General features: G+C 47.4%; 1 protein-coding gene across 2 annotated transcripts in view; it reads left to right on the top strand.

Moving 5' to 3' along the window:
- The window catches only part of TUBGCP6 (tubulin gamma complex associated protein 6), a 166,973-nt gene that overhangs the window by 20,038 nt on the left and 134,837 nt on the right, over window positions 1-12,098 (top strand). For both annotated transcript variants that reach the window (XM_029617392.1, XM_029617393.1), the window contains exons 5-7: window positions 1,244-1,417; window positions 1,859-1,980; window positions 6,060-6,135. In XM_029617392.1, the coding sequence (XP_029473252.1) occupies window positions 1,244-1,417; window positions 1,859-1,980; window positions 6,060-6,135 (372 nt within the window). The remainder of the gene's footprint in view (window positions 1-1,243; window positions 1,418-1,858; window positions 1,981-6,059; window positions 6,136-12,098) is intronic.

Below are 12,098 nucleotides of genomic sequence, written 5' to 3'. Positions count from 1 at the left end.
TGTGGGGACCTTTACACGCATACTTTCCCTTTCAAAGTTGCCACAGCTACAAATTATCTGCAGACTTTTGCATCTAGGTAGTTTCTCTTCTAAATTAGCATAAAGTTCACACATTAAAAATACCCCTTATGCATTAGAACTGCATGGGCTACTTCACAACAATTGCCCCATTAAATATTTGGCATGGAGAGAGAGATCTGCAGGATTGATGGATCTTAATTTTTTGTGCTTTTCTTATCTGTATTTATATGTGCTTGAGGTTTAGTAATTATTAACCTAATGGAATTTCTGCTGTCTAATTAGCAAGAAAATATGCTTGGTCAAGCTTAAAGGAAAAGTGGATTTCAGGAATTACCATGGGGTGGGTGTGTCTACTTAGCCACAATATTTGAAGTAGTGATTTTACATAGTTTTTTGGTAGATGTACAATGATATTACTTCCTTTTTCTTTTTGAATAATTTTTGTATGAAAGTGGCACAATTTTTGTTTTTTTTTTTTAATTCTCGATCTTCTGACTTTGATTCCTGACCTTACTTTAGTCCTTGTTCGATGCCATATTTACAGGGTAAGCAGGAAGAAAAACTTGAGGCTCCATGGTGGTCCTTTCTGGCTGCTGAGCATTTTCTTTTTCATCACTTCCCTCCAGTTCCCCAGATATAATGGTGATAACAGTGATTGAATTGCATCTGCTTATCACTAGCAGGTGTCACAATTGAGCACTTGCATCCTCCTTCTATCTATTTGAGTGCACCCACACTCCCATCCTCAAGCTGTGAATATTGTGGCTAGGATCTTTCCGTCTATTCCCCTCTAGCAAAGAGCTAGGGGCGAGCCCCGGTGGTCTGCATCTCCCTGCACAGTGCTAGTCCCAATAGCACAGTATGACTAATGGCAAGTTTTGTCCCAACCCACACACCGTACAGTTGCTTACTTGAATCGTGCTTATTTATCTGACCTTGTGCTGCTGTCTGCTTCTGCAGTGGCGTTCTTTCATCCAACGCCTACCCATCCCAGAGCCTGAACAAAACAGTTCCATAACACACTTGTACTCTGATGGCCTTGAGAAATGATTTTAAGATGTATCCTGTAGTGCCACCAGCATGTAAAAATTGGTCCACTGTCCTGATTTTTGAGTAAACATCATACAGGCCTCCCCCCCCCCCCCCCCCCCAATACGTTCAAATGGCAAAATACATGAATACTAATTGAGTCATTCAGGTTTCACTTTTTGTACCCTTCTAGTCTCTCCAGGCATTTGTGGTAAAACAAGGGATCTATGTTTTGGGAACCTCTCCTGAGAACATGAGTAACCTGCTGTCACAGTTTGCAGAGCATGGCACATATTATACACGCCTGAGCCGGTTCTCTGTTCAGCCGGTGTTGGACGCCTCGTACAGTAAAGGGCTGGTGTTTCAGGTATGCCTCATGCAGAACGGAATTTAGATAAAAAATGGATTGAATTAATTCAACAGTAGTTAATACTTACTCCTAAATTTTGAAACACTGTTTTCTTGTCTGTCCATCCCTTTGATTTTCCTCTTGGTTTTTATTTGAAACTATTTTATTTCCTCTTTATTTTTTTGTAAAGTTGGGTTAATGCTCGATTCATGTTTATGGACTTTCTGCCTAAAAGGTTGTAAATGTTAGGAGGCTTATTGTCCTCCACTTCTTAGAAAGTGTCCACTAGATCCCATGTTAGATTTGATTATATTTGGTGTAGTTTTTTCTTGTGCTGAAAAAGTTTGACACCTCCAGCAAGATGTCTTGAATCTTGCCAAAAGCTATGGCTAAAGGTTCAGGGATTTGAAATGAAAAGATAGCTTGATTTTTTTTTTTTTTTTCTTTTTCTTCCTGTAGGCTTTTACAAGTGGACTGAGAAAGTACTTGCAGTATTACCGTGCATGTGTCTTGTCAACCCCTCCCACATTAACCCTCCTAGCTCTCAGCTTTCTCTTCAGAAGGCTAGGACGTCAGTTAAGGTAAACCTGTATGGAATGTGTTTCTTCCTATGGTCCTGACACTAGGAAGAATTTTTTACACTTTGAAATTACAACTGTCAAACTTCTGATGGATTCTTCTAACGCACTATTTCAAAATACCATCACAACACTCCGAAGATAGCTCTAGCCTAGTATATTATTTTGACAGTGAGACCTCATATATTATGGCGGGCTATTAATTCATTTGCCCTTGAACGCCAATATCTATAATGTGCGGTGATATAATTGTGGCTTCACCGTAACAAAATGTTATAATCATCGGTCTCTCTGCCAATTGTTAATGGTAAGTCCTCGTGTCAGAAGTACACAAGATTATAAAGGGCAGTAGAAAGGGTGAACACTTATCGTGGCACAATGTGCAGATGTGCAGCAGGATTAAAGCTCTGGCGATGGCCCGACACGGCTCGTGTTTCTGGAAACCTTCTTCAGGGGCCGCCGTATGCCAGTACTGGCACTCCCCACGATCAGGGTTGTTGGAATATAAAATTCAGGCTCCTGTCACCACTGACATTTGTGTACTCACACATTCTGACAAATCTTATTTAATTATGCAAAGCATAAAAAGACATTGGCATGTTTTGCAACTGCATCACATTTTTTCTGAGTACCCTTTGTTTGCATACCAACGAAGCAAAAATTTGAAGGACTTTGTAGTGCACGCGGCAATCACTGATCAAAATACAGTCATCCAGCAAGGTAATCACATTGGATGTGGGAGTTGCGGTATGTGTGCCACCACAATGGAGGGATCATCATGGCAACACCCCCGTACAGGCAAGATTTATTATAAAAGATCAGAAACAACCTGCAATTCCACATCGGTGGTTTACTTGATTCAGTGTCCGTGCCAATTAACATATGTTGGACGCACAAGCAGGAAAATTAAAACGCGGCTGGTCGAACACCGTAGCCGCCTTAATACCGCAAATTTGGAGGCACCTATGGTTAGCCACTGTATTACATTAGGCCACTCTTTTGACCAACTCCGATGGACAATCCTGGAACAAATAACGCCGAGTTCCCGCGGTGGTGACAGCAATCAATTACTGAATCTCCGAGAACAATGGTGGATCTTTACGTTATTATCTGAATCACCTCTTGGTCTTAATGAATCTGTGGAATGGTCGTCACTCATTTAGTTTATCCATTTGAGTTAAGTGGTTTGACGTCAGCATCAATTGTTTCCTCCCTCAAAGGTAGGTACAAAACAGGCAGTCTAAAATGGCAGATCCTGCTGCCCGAATATCGCTGCAGCCCCGTAACAGAACACACTGGCAGTTTTGGAAAAAAGTAGGTACTGAGCAGCTTAGCAGGTTGTGTTAAAAATCTCTTCTTTCTAGTCTTAATCTAGTTGTATTATATTACAGTACTGGCATACGGCGGCCCCTGAAGAAGGTTTCCAGAAACACGAGCCGTGTCGGGCCATCGCCAGAGCTTTAATCCTGCTGCACATCTGCACATTGTGCCACGATAAGTGTTCACCCTTTCTACTGCCCTTTATAATCTTGTGTACTTCTGACACGAGGACTTACCATTAACAATTGGCAGAGAGACCGATGATTATAACATTTTGTTACGGTGAAGCCACAATTATATCACCGCACATTATAGATATTGGCGTTCAAGGGCAAACGAATTAATAGCCCGCCATAATATATGAGGTCTCACTGTCAAAATAATATACTAGGCTAGAGCTATCTTCGGAGTGTTGTGATGGTATTTTGAAATAGTACTAGGAAGAATTTGGCATGCTGTGGACTGAATTTGCCAAACCAGCCTTGTGAGAGAGCAAGGGATTGTTTCTGTCTCCCAGGCTCCTGTGAACATGACATTCCAAGGCCTTTTATTATAAACTAGCGGTACCCGGCCACACATTACAGTGGAAGAGTCAGGTTCTTTACCCTCCCTCCCCCTTGGTCACTCACCCCCCCCCCTTCCCTCCCCTGTCCCCACTCCAACTCTCTCCCCTCACTGTCACCTCCCCCTGCCTACTGCCTACCCTTCAGATCAGAAAACCTTTGTCTTTCTATTTCTGGGGGAACCCCCCACCCCAAAAAAACCCTCCCAATCCCAACCCTTTAAATCAAATAATAACCCCCCACCCTCCTGCCCCCTCCAAGACCTGGGAAATTTAAAATTGTTGGTGCTACATGTGGTCTGTCCCTGGGCGTCTGTGCGCGTTATGTAGCCAAATTAGGGGAGTGCCTAACCAAATTTGCACTTCCAAATTTGTTTTGTGGTCTGGGGAGGGCTATTTTGGTGCGTTCCCGAGATCGTACAAGTTTAGTGTATGTATTTGTGTGTGAACCTCCCCCCGTCCCCCAAAAAACAACCCTATGAGAAAAGTTCTCTTAAACTAACCACCCCACACTCTCCTGCCCCCCCCCCCCCCCCAGCCCTGCGAAAAACAGTAGCCTATCCCCTGCCCCCCCCCAGAGTTGCTGAATGAATGAAACCTGCCCCCCCCTCGTGACCCCTCCCCAAGATGTTCGCAATAAATTCATTACCACCCCCCCACCCTCCAGACCCCCCGAGACCTGATAATAATGTCAGTCGGTGGAGCGGGCATTCAGGAGCGGTCCGGAAGTGATGTATTGGCGTTGGTCCGTCGGCTGCGAGCACTGAAACGGGTTCCGACGGCCCTTTGCCCTTACTATGTCAGTGGGGTGGAGCAATGGCAGCGGTAGGTCCTCTGACATAGTAAGGGCAAAGGTCCACTGACTGTCAGTCCTGAAAATGACGCCGATGGGCCCTCGCCCTTACTATGTCACATGGGCTACTGCTGCCACTGGTGTCCCTGAGTGGCATAGTAAGGGAAAGGGCCGTCGGCGCCATGTTGATTGCTGGCAGCCGACGGCTGTAGTGCAGGAGATGTGTCCCGGACTGGTCCTGGCCCCCCGCTGGAGCCTCCCGGACTTCTGTCCGGTTTTGTGTGTGTTTGTGGGTCTGGGAAGTAAATCAATTTGGCATTGTGTGGGGGGTGTGAGGAGGGTGGTTTTGTGTGTGTTGGGAGGCTGTGGGAAGTAAATCAATTTGGCATGTGTGTGGGGGGTATGAGGAGGGTGGTGGGTGTATTTTATCTGTAAAGGAAATAGTTATCTTCCGGCGAAAAAAGTGCGCGAATGTGTTAAAATGGAAGTGAAACGTGGACCTGGACTGGCGAAATGATTAGTGTAGTGTGTGTTAGTGTAAGGTGTAACAGATGGCGCTTACGTCCAGCAGATGTCGCTGTTTTCTCAAAAAAATTTTTAAACCTATTTTACCTGTCACAGGTGTGACATATCTGTAATGTAAGTACAGAAGAACCTTCCTGTATGCGAAAAGAAGATTGTGTCCAAATTTGAAAGCAATCGGTTCAGTGGTTTCTGAGATTAGTGATTTTGTCCAAATTATTTAACATTTTTATTTATATAGATAGATTAGTAGATGCTACAAGTAATGTAGCTCTTGGTATAGCCATGTACTCTTTTGGAAGCAGAGTACCTGTGCCAGTTCATTTCCTGGATATTTTGCTGAGCCTGCCCCTTGTTTGTGGAGGATTCCTCGGAACTGCAGAAAAAATCCTGCTTTAAAGTAAAGCGCTCTACAATCTCTCTCTTACTTCTTACTCCCTAGTCATTAATTGCAACATTCCTTTTCATGACTGCAAGATTAAAATTGTTTTTTTTGTCACAATAGTTATTTTGCTTTTCAAACAAGGGAGTACATTACAGGGTTTGTTTGTTTTTTGCACCCTTTCTGCAAAATCCTAATGAAGTGTGTTTTCATGTTGTACACTCTGCTCAGGGCGGAAATATTCAGTTTTGTGTCCAGTGTAGTATGCAAACGTTGCTGCAATGGGATTTTTAGTATGGTAGGAGGGGGCCAGGTCTGGGACATAAATTTGACTGCCAGAAGAGAGGCACTAAAAGATCAAACTTTGGAGGAAGCTTCCTTCTGCAGGCCTTTTATTATCTGGAAGATAGCTCGGGGAATAAACATGGGAAAGCTTTTTTTGCTATTTTTAGACCTAATAAAGACTTGCTCTAATTTTACATGCTTATATAATTTTGTGATAGGTATTTAGCTGAATTATGCGGTATTGGAGCAACTGTTGCTGGGACAAACCGAGGAAGTGGTGCATCATTTCCAACCGTGAGTGTTACTTTGTGTGTGTTGGTGTCCCATTGGATTGCAGGAATCATTTTTGCTCTGCAAGTTGAAATTATAGAGGTCAATATTTAAAGCACGTTCAGTACTATTTAGCTGGATAAGTGGCCACTGAATATCTGCCCACATTCAGTGGCCGCCGCTTAGCTGTATAAGTCCCTTAGCCGCGTAAGTTGTGGGCAGGCAGGGGCGGAGCAAGTTAGCCATACAACTTATGTGACTAACTGTTGATATTCAGCCTTAACTGAATAAGTTGTAAGGCTAAGCTAGACATGCCATAGAGCAGTTCTAACCTTAGCCGGTTAGATTTATCGTACTAAGTACTCATTTATATGCATATATTCAACTGCATAGCCGTGCCGCTGAATATACATCGTAACTTAACAGCATAAGTTCTAACTGGCTAACAGGCCGATACAGTAAGGACGTGGTAGAAAGAGTGCGGTAGTGCCGGGTGCACCCTCGTTTGCTGCACGCTCAGTCTGGATCACAAACCGCTCGATACAGTATTTAAATGGCATGCAAATGCAAGCCGCGTCCATGAAGCGCAATCCATTTTACTGTATAGAGCGCTATACAGCGCCTATACAGTATCCTGGGTACAGTATCATTTCAAATGACAGGTACCAGGAAGTACAGGTACCAGGAAGTGGATGGTTCTCCTACGCTTCAAATGACAGGTACCAGGAAGTACAGGTACCAGGAAGTGGATGGTTCTCCTACGCTTCAAATGACAGGTACCAGGAAGTACAGGTACCAGGAAGTGGATGGTTCTCCTACGCCTCAAATGACAGGTACCAGGAAGTACAGGTACCAGGAAGTGAATGGTTCTCCTACGCTTCAAATGACAGGTACCAGGAAGTACAAGTACCAGGAAGTGGATGGTTCTCCTAAGCTTCAAATGACAGGTACCAGGAAGTACAGGTACCAGGAAGTGGATGGTTCTCCTACGCTTCAAATGACAGGTACCAGGAAGTACAGGTACCAGGAAGTGGATGGTTCTCCTACGCTTGGGCATCGGGGATTGCCAGTCCTCTCTCCCCCCCTCCTGAAGCAAGGCGCAGGGCGAAAATCGACTCAACATGTTATTAAAGCAAATAGAAATTGTAACAAAAGTAAACTTACTTCATGCTTCCAGCAGCCCCAGTCCTCTCTCCCCTCCTCCCGAGGCGCGCACCGCGGCTCCCCTGCCTCCTGGGGGCAGCCGGCGGCAAAAGCGGCTTCCAGCAGCCCCGCCGGCCAAGGTGCATGAACGCACGTCCAATTTGGGCGCTCACGGCGTGCGCTCATGCGCCTTCGCTGCCGTGAGTGCCCAAATTGGACCTGCGTTCATGCACCTTGGCCGGCGGGGCTGCCCCCGGGAGGCAGGGGAGCCGGGCGCTCGTGACCTCGGACGTCCATCCGGGCTTCCAGCAGCCCTGCCGGCGTCTTGCTTTGGGAGGGGGGGAGAGAGGACTGGCGAACCAGGCCACACCATGTTACTCGCTTGCTCCAACCTACCCACGTATTTGACCGGAGCCTGCCTATTGCTGTCACATCCCTCTAACGCCAGGGTCAGGGTAGGCGGTAAATTAGCGGGTTAAAGACGCGGCAAAACAGTTGGTTAAAAAGGCGATAATCGGGCCGCACGTTACTGTATGGGAGGGAAAAGCTAATCCGATCGTTTACATATCATATATACATGCCGTGGGTGGAAAGGGATACGCGTCGATTTAAAGAAGCGGTAAAGATTGGTAAAAACGGATAGTGAATCGCGGGTTAGACTTACGTGGCCAAATTGTGGGTAGAAAGTGGGTTAGAAACAGGGTAACCGCGGCCGTGCTTTACTGTATCGGCCAGTTTAGAATATTGACCTCCATAATGTTCATACATATACAAATTGATGAGAGATAATTTGGTCCATCTAAGCAGCCAGTTTTCTTTACCTGCTCCAATACCAGAGATTTTACTGGATATCATGCTTTAATCTCTTTGATGTTAAAGGTCACTCTGTTCCACCAGTTTTTTATTTCTAATTCTGTTTTTTTGCATCCACTGCCTCCATGTAGAGGCTCTGTCATACATCCACTACCCCTTTAAGTTAATAAATGAAATCTCTTCCTTTTGTTATTCCTGTGTCTCCACCCAGCAGACCTGTAACATGACCCCTTTGTTCTAATTTTTTTTTTCTTTTAACCAATAATGTTTGTGCATTATTTCTACCTTTGCAGTATTTGAATCTCTGTTGTATATCACTCCCCACTTCTCCAGCATATATATATATATATATATATATATATATATATATATATATATTTTGTTCCTTAAATCTCACTTCATAGCAGTAATGATACAGTACTTGCCCTCCTTTTAGTCTCTACTGTGTCTGTAGCCCTCTGGAGTTGCTGCCTCCAGAACTAATTATTGTATTCCAGATGAGGTCTTCCCAATGATTTGTATGGAAGCATTATAGCTATTGTTCTGTTGGAATAGTGCTTCCTATGCATCCTAGCATTCCCGTGCCTTGATGATATTACTTCAATGTTGGGGAAAACTGTTATGGTGACCCAAAGATATCACCCCTGTCTGGTGATCATCAATGTCTCACCTATCAAAATGTATGAGTTATCTCTTCCTCAGGCACAGGAATTTTGCATTCAATATTAGATGCCACTTGAATTTTTAAATCTCTCCAGTTTTCTCATTCTCTGGAGGGTCAACCATATTGTAGCCTCTGTGCAATATCCCTTATGGACATGTTGAATAGAACCTGCTAAGAACACATTTTTTTCACGTAGATAAGCATCTGAATTAGCCATGCTGTCTGGGTACGTCTTTCGTGCCACTAGGTGGCAGAGCTCTCTAGTCTAGTAAAATCTTTCAGCCAGGGGCTCCCTCCTGCCTGTTGCTAGTATTGTTTCAGGTTCCTCAGTCGGTTTTTTTCCGCACGACTGTTAGCCTCACAGAGCTCATCTCGCCTTAGAGAAACTGAATTTGTGAGGGAAAAAGTTTATAAAATTAGAGAAAAAACATCAAAAGAAGCAGTAATTTCCCTGTACGTACCAGGATCAGTCCAGACGGTGGGTTATGTCCCCCGTCCAGCAGATGGAATCAGACAAGGCTTCGGAGGGTGCTGTCATATTAACCAGTGCACCCTCTGTAAGAGCTCAGTATCTCTCTGACTCCAGCAGATAGGAGTAGGGGAACCTGGAGCTTCTCCTGCATGAAGACTAGTTCCTTCAATTGTTTCTCTGTAAGTGTTTTCTGTTAAGGTTGGATCGTTAGTTTATTAAAAAAAAAAGTAAAAGGAGGTTGGAAAGTTTGTGTGGCTTGCAGGCAGGTCTGCTCCAGTCACTTCTCCCCTCCTACTCCCCCCCCCCCCCCCCCCTCCTCTTCTTTGGGTAAGTGGACCTCTTGATTTTGTTTGTGAAATCTTTCCCTTTCAGCTTAGGAGCTGTGTTTGGGGTGGTGGAAGCTGGTAGTGCCAGCCTCTCCCCACTTTGCCGCGCACTGCCCCGCGGCCCCGAGACGCCCATTCCCCAGGGCCGGTGCAGCAGAGAGGTGATATTCCTCTGCTGCCTATCCGCGAGCACTCGGGGGTAGCGGAGGTGTGCTTTCCCACTCCCCACGGCGATTCTCCCCTCAGTCGGCCCCCCCGCGGCCCGTCCCCCTCCCTCCCCTGGCCACCTGCGAGCATGCTGCGGCCGACCCGCTGCTCGGCCTGTGGCGAGCCGGGATCGAGGCTTTCGAGAGAGGGCATTTGTTCTAGATGCCTCCCTGGTGGGGAGGGCACCTCCAGGCCGCTAGACAGCTTTTCTTCCCGTGCTTCAGCGAGACTTGGGCAGCATGGGCCGTCCCCTTCGCTGCTTTCAGCGGGAACGGCGGCCATTTTGAATCCTCCAGATCGTGTTCTGCAGCCATCAGGGGAGGAATAGCAGGATCCCTGCGATAGTCCTCCATCAATCCTGATGCCTGTTACTCCCCACTTCTCCAGGGACCCCCGGATGACTCCTCAATCGCCCCACCCCCCGGGTCCCTCACTTTTCTCTCCAGAGTTCATTGTGCTCATGCACAATGCCTTCCTGCAGCACCTGGAGGCTTCCAGGGTGCCCATTCCGTAACCATCTCCCGCCAAGACACCGCCCCCCCCCTGGTTAGCGGATGCCCCACAGGGGACACAGGACACAGCGGGGAGGGGGGGCACCAGGGACCTCCCATGGAGCTCCCAGGGTCCACTTTGTACCACCCTCGCTGGGAGGGGCGGGTTCTTTCCCGGATCCGGGGGGGATCCCCCGGCTCATCCGGATGATACTCTCTCGGAGGCACAGCTAGATGGAGATGACCCGCGGGTCCTCCGCATCTTTAGGAGAGAGGAGTTCGAGGATCTCATCCCTCAGATACTTCAGGAGTTGGACCTTGATCCCCCACCCGATCTGCCAGGACCCTCTGCTCCGGTCGTCGCTTCATCCACCAAGAAGGCGGACCCTGTCCTAGCTGGTTTGCGCCCTCTGTCCTGGGCCTTTCCCACCCATCCCACCTTTCTTCAACTATTGGCCAGGGAATGGGATACTCCCGTCTCCTCTCTTAAGGTCGGAAGAGCCATGGAGAAGCTTTATCCCCTCCCGGAGGACTTCTTGGAGTTGCTCAAGGTCCCAAAGGTGGACTCTGGTGTTGACGGTTACCAAGAGGACAACTATTCCGATTACTGGTGGCACAGCTCTGCGGGACCTTCAGGATAGAAACCTAGAAGTTTACCTCAAGAGAGTCTTTGAGGTCTCGACCCTGGGGATGTGCGTTGCCATCTGTAGCTCCCTCGCACAGAGGGCGAGTCTCCACTGGGTCCAACAGCTACTCACCTCGCAAGTCTTGCCACCCGAGGAAGCGACCCAGGCTGACCGCCTAGAGTCCGCCATAGCATACGGAGCGGACGCTTTGTATGATTTGTTCCGTGTCCTGGCGAGATCCATGGTCTTGGTGGTGTCGGCGAGGCGTCTATGGCTTCGCAACTGGTCGGCGGATTCTTCTTCCAAGTCTAGCCTGGGATCTCTCCCCTTCAAGGGCAAGTTCCTGTTCCGTGAGGATCTCGACCAGATCATCAAGTCTCTGGGGGAGAACGCTGTCCCACCGGTTGCCCGAGGATCGCTAGCGGAACTTGGGCAAAGTAATTCGGAGAATAGAGCTCCATCAGGGGCCCGCCATTCTGGTGGCTCCCGAATGGCCACGTCACCCTTGGTTCGCAGATCTGCTCCATCTAGCAGTGGACGGCCCACTTCGGTTGGGCCATCTTCATCGATTGCTCCATAAGGGACCAGTATTTTTCGATCAGGCAGAACGCTTCTGTCTTGTGGCCTGGCTTTTGAAAGGCCTGCCTCAGGCGCAAAGGTTACTCTGAAGCAGTAGTCTCGACTCTTCTCAAGGCCTGAAAAACTTAGACTTTGGTCGCCTACGTGAGGGTCTGGAAGGTCTTTGAGGCTTGGTGCACAGCGCATGGTACTCATACCACAAGGGCCTCGGTTCCTCAGATCCTGGCGTTCCTTCAAGACGGATTGGACAAAGGCCTCGCCTACAATTCCTTGCGAGTCCAAGTGGCCGCTCTGGGTTCGCTCATTCACTACGCAGATCATTCTTCGCTCTTGGTACAGCCAGATATTGCCCGTTTTCTCAAGGGAGCGAAGCATCTACGGCCCCCGGTTAGGGATCTGTGCCTTTCTTGGAGTCTTAATTTGGTACTTAGGACTCTGGCAGGTCCTCCCTTCGAGCCTCAGCGCAATGCCACCATCAAAGACATCACGCTCAAGAAGACAGTTTTTCTGGTGGCCATTTGTTCTGCACGCCGCATCTCGGAACTTCAAGTGCTCTCTTGCTGGGAACCCTACCTCCGTTTCACAGACACCAGTGTGTCTGTACGTACAGTTCCCTCCTTCCTACCCAAGGTTGTCTCGACTTTCCACCTGAACCAGACTGTAGAG

Source organism: Rhinatrema bivittatum, chromosome 9 (assembly GCF_901001135.1).
Source record: "Rhinatrema bivittatum chromosome 9, aRhiBiv1.1, whole genome shotgun sequence".
In the NCBI taxonomy this organism is placed as follows: domain Eukaryota; kingdom Metazoa; phylum Chordata; class Amphibia; order Gymnophiona; family Rhinatrematidae; genus Rhinatrema; species Rhinatrema bivittatum.
The sequence above is the reverse complement of the archived record's forward strand: the minus strand, read 5'-3'. Positions and strand labels throughout refer to the sequence as shown.